Source organism: Montipora foliosa, chromosome 8 (assembly GCF_036669935.1).
Source record: "Montipora foliosa isolate CH-2021 chromosome 8, ASM3666993v2, whole genome shotgun sequence".
NCBI lineage: Eukaryota > Metazoa > Cnidaria > Anthozoa > Scleractinia > Acroporidae > Montipora > Montipora foliosa.
In genome coordinates this window covers 25,641,081-25,648,580 of record NC_090876.1, presented here as the reverse complement: position 1 = coordinate 25,648,580, position 7,500 = coordinate 25,641,081, and the positions used below count along the sequence as shown (strand labels likewise).

At 46.5% G+C, this 7,500-nt stretch overlaps 3 protein-coding genes across 3 annotated transcripts; all 3 read right to left on the bottom strand.

Moving 5' to 3' along the window:
* Positions 1–17: 17 nt before the first annotated feature.
* On the bottom strand, positions 18–503 carry LOC137968452 (uncharacterized). The gene has a single exon (XM_068815024.1). It carries the CDS (start codon positions 501–503, stop codon positions 18–20), a length of 486 nt encoding a protein of 161 aa, XP_068671125.1.
* Positions 504–3,262: 2,759 nt separating this feature from the next.
* Positions 3,263–4,027, bottom strand: LOC137968450 (uncharacterized). Its single transcript, XM_068815023.1, has one exon. The coding sequence runs from the start codon at positions 4,025–4,027 to the stop codon at positions 3,263–3,265; it is 765 nt and encodes a 254-aa protein (XP_068671124.1).
* Positions 4,028–4,123: 96 nt separating this feature from the next.
* LOC137968449 (craniofacial development protein 2-like) lies at positions 4,124–4,786 on the bottom strand. Its single transcript, XM_068815021.1, has 2 exons — positions 4,577–4,786; positions 4,124–4,444 (listed from the first exon to the last, which is right to left on the bottom strand). The coding sequence occupies exons 1-2, from the start codon at positions 4,784–4,786 to the stop codon at positions 4,124–4,126; spliced, it is 531 nt and encodes a 176-aa protein (XP_068671122.1).
* Between the last annotated feature and the right edge of the window lie 2,714 nt (positions 4,787–7,500).

Below are 7,500 nucleotides of genomic sequence, written 5' to 3'. Positions count from 1 at the left end.
TCGACATACAAGCTGCGTCAAAGCTCTGCCACTATCTCTGGTTCTCGTTCTTCCCAAGCATCTAAATGGGCCTCGATTACGCCACCGAGCAGGAAGGGAGATGTGGCTAGAGCAAACAGTGCACGAGTAAAACGCAGTATCTCTAACTTCCCGTGCTCACTTTTCCTCCAATGGAATCTTAATGCATCACGTTCACACTCCCGGATACGTATTTGTAAGAAGGCCTTATGGATGTCTGCGGTCACAGCTATAGGATATGCTCTCTGTTTCACTAGTATGTCCCAAAGCTTGTTTTGCAATGGAGGACCAGGATAAAGACACTCGTTCAGCGACGGTGACTCTGGCGTTGCTCTTGCAGAAGCGTCATAGACTATGAGCATCTTGGTCGTTTCAGCCGTTTCTCTAATGACTGCTTTGTGTGGAATGTAGAATTCTTTCCCCACGATTTCTTTCCAGTGCGACTTCAACGACGTTGTTCTGGAGTTGCTCGCATATAATGGCATATTACTCATCAGTGAGGTTGATGCGCTGCAGTTTTCTGGTCAGACTTGACAGGTGCCGTATACTTCCTTGTTTGTTTGTTGGCAGTTCTGGATGAGAGCTGCAGTTGTTCCTTAAATTCTGCGTGCACCATGCTTTGATCATGTTCTGGTGTGTCTGCAAGCCCTAGTACATCAAGCCTGCATAACTCTTCATAGTCATTCATTTATGTTTGCGTGAGCAGCATCGTGTTGTGGTCAAATTCTGATCCCGGACTCATAATAAACCATCCAAATTTGGTTTTCTCCGCCACCGGTTCTCCATCCTGTCCAATTTGAGGCTTTGTGTCAGTTTTTACACACGCATATTCCCCGCTCCCTAGTACAACGTGTATGGGAAGTTGTTCCTTTGTGTCACGGTCTGTGATTTTGACTCCTTGCAGATGTGGGTACTCATTTATCAATTGTCCATAATTTGGGTTGTCAATCGATAACAGCTCAGCTTTGTTCACCTTGGTCATTTTCACGGACATCTGGTAATTTCCATCTAAAGATTCCGCAACGGTGTTGTACACTTCTAATTTGGTTACTTGGGAGCTCATTAACATTTTTACGCGTTTTTTTTTTTCGTTTCACTTGGCTTTTTCTTTAGAAGATCCAATAGCGCCGATTCAGGTTTCTAACCTGTTTTCAAGCCAAATGTTTGGTTTTTTTATGAGCCTTAATGGCCTGCTGAAGTTGCCGAGGACTTTTTACCACTGTCAAATGGTTGTCGTGACCATCAGTAACCTGTGATAAGACGCTGTTAGGCCATCAGGGGATGAACTGGATGAAAATCACCTAATATGAAGGCAAAAATCTACCTCTTTTAGTACTGCAGTGCCCTTGATATCATGGTATTTTAAAGTAATTCTTGGTAAACTATCACATGGAAGAAAGGTATGTTCGAGTTTGGATTCGAGCTCAATTCGAGTTGAACGTCCAGTTAGACTTCAAGTAGATGGTTGAGCTAGGAGTATCTGCACAACAGTTGGTTTTGGATATCGACGGCATTCTGACGTAGAAAATTGAAGAACAACGTTATCAGTTTTGTTGCAAAAGTGGCGGTAAAATGGCCCATATACCTATAATTGATCAAGGTCCCATTTCCAGGCTTTAGCCATAATTAACACCCAACTCCAAATTTTGGCTTGTGCGCATGCACCAAATTAAAGTATTTTACATTTTTGTACTTAACCTTTGGGAAATCTACCTGTTTGGCAAAGAAATATCTTTTTCAGCACAACTACGGCCCATTTAGCATCATGGCAGCAAAAAAACTGATTCAACGGTTAAAAACGGCATTTTTCTGGCGACCATTTAGTAGTAGCCATCCTTCTGTCTCGGGAGACAATGGTTGCGCCCTGTCTTGTCAAATCAGTCTGGTTGAGAGCAGGGTCTGGAATGGCTCAGCAGACCTATCCTGGCGTGACAGTCCTTGCCACAAGTGAGGCAAATGAAATCGGACGGCTGGTCTGAGGTCTGGCTCTGCTGTCTCTGTTTCCTCTGTTCCCTTTTGTTTTCCAGCTGGAGGTTTCTCTTTTCGTCCCCTCTCCTGTCTCCCTCATGCACAGTGTGGCGCCAGCATCCACGGTCAGCTGCCGCGAGTTCCCAACTGTTCGGGTCAATGTCTGTCAACTTCATGTCTCTTTTGCAGACATCTTTGAAGCGTAGCATTGGGCGACCTGCTGGGCGGCGTCCCAAGGCTAGCTGGCCGTACAGGATGTCCTTGGGGATGCGTCCATCTTCCATGCGGTGCACATGTCCGAGCCAACGCATCCGACGCTGGCAAAGCATGAGGTGCATGCTGAGGGAGCCTGCTTTCTCCACCACTGCAGTGTTGGTGATTTTATCCTGCCATGTAATGCCCAGGATACGTCGGAGGCAGCGGAGGTGGAAGCTTTCCAGGCAATTCTCCTGTCTGGCGTATGTGGCCCAGGATTCACTGCTGTATAGCAGGGTACTGAGGATGCACGCCTGATACACTTTGAGCTTGGTGTTTGCAGTCAACTGTTGCTCCACACTCTCTTATTCAACTTCCCCATGACGGCAGCGGCTTTGGCGATGCGCTTGGAGATTTCGGCATCGAGTGACAGGTTGTTGGCAACTGTTGAACCCAGGTACGTGAAGTGGTCAGTGACCTCAAGCTCCTCGTTGTCAATGCTGATCGATGGTGGTGCAGGGACATCCTGGCCCATGACGTTGGTTTTCTTGATGCTGATGGTCAGCCCAAACTGCTTGCAGGCATGGGCGAACCTGTCCATCAGTCGCTGGAGGACTTCTTCTGTGTGTGAGGCCAGGGCAGCATCTTCGGCAATCAGCATCTCTCTAATGAGAAACTGTGCAGACCTTGGTCTTGGCTCTCAAGTGGGACAGGTTGAACAGCTTCCCGTCGCTTCTGGTATGCAGATGGATGCCCTCTTCAGACTCACCGAATGCAAACTTCAGCATCAAGGAAAAGAAGATTCCAAACAGTGTTGGCGCAAGTACACAGCCCTGCTTCACACCGCTTTTGATCGTGAATGGTTCCGATGATGCGCCATCAAAGCTGACAGTGCCCTTCATGTCATCGTGGAAGGAGGCAGTGATGCTGAGCAACTGAGGGGGGCAGCCAATCTTCTTCAGCAGCTGGAACAGGCCTCTTCTGCTCACGAAGTCGAAAGCCTTGGTGAGGTCTATAAATGCCATATAGAGTGGCATTTGTTGCTCGCGGCATTTCTCTTGGAGCTGGCGTACAGAGAAAATCATGTCGACTGTGGACCTCTCTGCCCTGAACCCGCACTGGGACTCTGGGTAGACGCGCGATCAGCTAGGACGTGTAGACGAGCAAGGACCACACGTGCGAAGACTTTACCAACGATGCTGAGGAGGGATATGCCGCGGTAATTATTACAGTCACTGCGATCGCCCTTGTTATATAGTGTGACGATCTTAGCATCTCGCATGTCCTGAGGTACATTGCCTTCTCTCCAACACAGACAGAGAAGCTCGTGGAGTGGCTCAAGCAGGGCTGGTTTCCCACACTTGATGATCTCAGGGGGTATTCCATCATCACCTGGAGCTTTACCGCATGACAGAGCATCAATTGCTTTGCTGAGTTCCTCCAACGTGGGTTCTGCATCTAGCACGGTCAGATCTTCCAACACATTGAGTGCTTCCTGGGAGACCAGATTTTCTCTGGAGTTCAGCTCAAGGTAGTGTTCAACCCACCTCATCATCTGTTTGTCTTGGTCTGTTATTACCTCCCCCGTCTTGGATTTCAGGGGTGCGCACTTGTTCACTGGCTTGCCTGTCGCTTGCTTGATGCCCTCATACATGCATCTGATGTTGCCGGTGTCTGAGGCTTGCTGAATGTTCTCCGATAGCTGGAGCCAATAGTCGTTTGCGCAACGGCGTGCTGTTTGCTGGGCCTTGCTTCGGGCAGCTTTCAGTGCCAGCGGATTCCTCTGAGATGGCTCGTGCTTGTATTCAATCATCGCGCTGCGTTTTGCATTGATGACAGGCTCCATTTCTGCTATGTTGGCTTCAAACCAGTCCGCGTTCTTTTGCTCTTTTTTGCCGTAGGTTTGGACTGAGGCACTGTAGATGGTATTGCGGATGGAGTTTCATCTATCCTCGGCGTTCTCTTCTTTTCTGTTAGTCAGTGTTTCTTCAAGCCTTACAATGAAGTTATCGTTCTTTTGTGAGTTGGCTGTATTGCTGGTGTTGATGCGAGGCTGGCCCTTCTGCTTGGTGTGGTGGAGCTTCTTTGGTTTCAGCTTTACTTTGGAGGCAATAAGCGAGTGGTCGGTGTCGCAGTCAGCGCTGTGGTAGGCTCTTGTGTTGCAGACACTGTTGATAGAGTCTCGCCTAGTGACGACTAGATCCAGCTGGTGCCAGTGTTTTGACCTGGGATGTCTCCAAGATACTTTGTGGCATGCTTTGTTCTGGAAGAAGGTGTTAGTTATGCATAGGTTGTGATAACAGCAGAGTTCCAGAAGTCTCTGGCCGTTGTCATTCATTTTCCCTGTGCCGTGGTGACCTAAGACGTTTGGCCATGCCTCACGATCTTAGCCTACCCTTGCATTGAAGTCGCCTATGACATAGATATGTTTGGACGCTGGGATGGTGCTGAGTGCAGTATCCAGAGATTCGTAAAAGTGGTCCTTTGTTTCCACCGTAGCCAGTAGTGTTGGGGCATAAACACAGATGATGTTGACATGGCCCTCCACTGTTGAGAGATGCAGCTTGAGAATTCTCTCTGTCCCGTCTGTTGGAGGTTCTATCATCTGGAGCAGCGAATTCCTCACGGCAAAGCCCACTCCTTGTTCCCTGGGTTCATCGGCACTTTTTCCTTACCAAAAGAAGGTGTAGTGTTCCTCCTTAAGGGATCCATTTTCAGGGAGTCGTGTTTCCTGCAGGGCTGCGATATCGATATTCAATCTGTGCAGTTCGCAATCTATCACTGCTGTCTTGCGAGCATCGTCAATTGCTTGCAGATCCTCAGAAAGTCCGGACCGCATGGTCCGTACATTCCAGCTCCCAATCCGGAAAGCTGATGTTTTGGTTTTGTTCTTTCGTTGTTTGCCTGGTGCGTGGTTGACGATCTGCTTGTTGAGCTTTGACTCTAAGCTCCAGGCACCCACTGAAGCAGGCAGACCGTGGCGGGTCAGTACCTTACTGTCCGGGGGCTGCCCGGCTTGAGGCGGGCGGTAACTGACCAGTGGAACTACGATAGTCCCTCCCACCGTCGAGAACAACCCCTAGTGCCCTACTCTACGCCAGTTGAGCATGGACTTATAACTGGTAAACTGCTGTCCTCCGTGTTGTGCTCTCACCGAATGGCGAGACTGGAGTGTCCTCTCCAGGGTGAAAGCCTGGGTGAAGTATATGGAGACCTTGTGCTGCCCATTCAACATGGCCCCCCTCTCGGCCGCACCGACTTGGTCCAAGGGAACACAGAGCATTACACCTGGAGCTGGTTTGGCTGCAGGAGCTGCCATTTAGTACTCAAAGGGTTAATAATATAACTTTGTAGACTACCATAAGCAGCAGAATAGATAGCAAACAAGGTCGAATTCAGATGTAGGCAATTAAATGATAGTTGTTTAATACAGACCCCAGCCCCTGCGCAAAAAAAAAATATTAATAATAACAAAGAAAATACGGAAACAGTCAGGGCGAATTTGACAATAACGTGAAAAAAGTGAAAATTTCCCTGCAAACTAAGGGAAAATGACGTTTTATTGTCACCTTCCTGGTGCCTTTAACGCACAATGAGATCAAGTTAAGAAACAGGCAGGCAAATGATGGCCCAGGTTTTTCAGATGACGTCGCTTGATCAAGTGATTTAAGGAATAACATTGCTATAACGCACCAAGATATAAAACAGGGATACAAACAGGTCCAACTCGAAGTCAAACTGAAACTCGAACTCGAATCAAATTTGAGGATTCAGGATTCATTCCCGTTAGTGCGCCTAGTACGACAGTGTTCTTGTTATCTGAGTCTTTTAATGTATCCTTAGTACGTTAGTACACCTAGTACGGCAGTTTTCCTGTTATCTAAGTGTTTTAATGTATCCTTAGTACGTTAGTACGCCTAGTACGGCAGTGTTCTTGTTATCTAAGTGTTTTAATGTATCCTTAGTACGTTAGTACGCCTAGTGCGGCAGTGTTCTTGTTATCTAAGTGTTTTAATGTATCCTTTGTACGCCTAGGACGGCAGTGTTCTTGTTATTTAAGTGTTTTAATGTATCCTTAGTACGTTAGTACGCCTAGTACGGCAGTTTTCTTGTTATCTGAGTATTTTAATGTATCTTTAGTACGTTAGTACGCCTAGTACGGCAGTGTTCTTGTTATTGAAGCGTTGTAATGCATCCTTAGTACGTTAGTACGCCTAGTACGGCAGTGTTCTTGTTATCTAAGTGTTGTAATGCATCCTTAGTACGTTAGTACGCCTAGTACGGCAGTGTTCTTGTTATCTAAGTGTTGTAATGCATCCTTAGTACGTTAGTACGCCTAGTACGGCAGTGTTCTTGTTATCTGAGTATTTTAATGTATCCTTAGGACGTTAGTGCGCCTCGTACGGCAGTGTTCGTGTTATCTAAGTGTTGTAGTGTATCCTTAGTACGTTAGTACCCCTCATACGGCAGTGTTCTTGTTGTCTAAGTGGTGTAATGTATCCTTAGTACGTTAGTACGCCTCGTACGGCAGTGTTTTTGTCATCTGAGTGTTGTAATGTATCCTTAGTACGTTAGTACGCCTCGTACGGCAGTGTTCTTGTTATCTAAGTAGTTCAATGTATCCTTAGTCAGCTTAGTATGTTAGTGTGCCTATAACAGTTATTCTTCAACTTTCTCTAACCCCCCACTCTAACAATACCAACTGAATGCGCCCCAAGTACCTGACTCTATTTTAAAGACCATTGGAAATCTTAGTACCTTAGGTATGACGTACTAAGAAGGAATTTAAAAAATGAATCCTATTCTAGGCATGGTATGAAAGGCAAGTTTGTATTACAACGGCACAGATATCGCCTCCAACAAAGCTGGAATGACAGATGAAATGTGTAATTACTGCACCCTCTGGGGACAATGTCTGAGGTACATGTATTATCTTCTTAATTACCTTGGTTCACAGCCAGTTCAACAGCCACCCTCCCCACAGTACTGTTGCTCCAATTGTAGTAATTGTACTGCTGCTGAAAGGGAAGATGGACTTTTAAAGAGTGTTCAGGGAGCGCTTGCAACCAACAAAGTAAGAACAGTTTCCACCCTACAAAGACTTAAAATAACGGAGATCCTTAAACAATACTGGTTACACCTTGGAGGAAGCCGCAGGAGATTTGGCAGTATTGACTCTACTACAGGGCTTACCCTAAAACTACAAGACAATTTTCATGTCCTCAAGTGGTTGTACATTACATTATTGTTCACATGACAGTGTAAACACAATTGCAAACACGACATTTTGTAACAACCAGTTCAAGTTCCATTATTGCT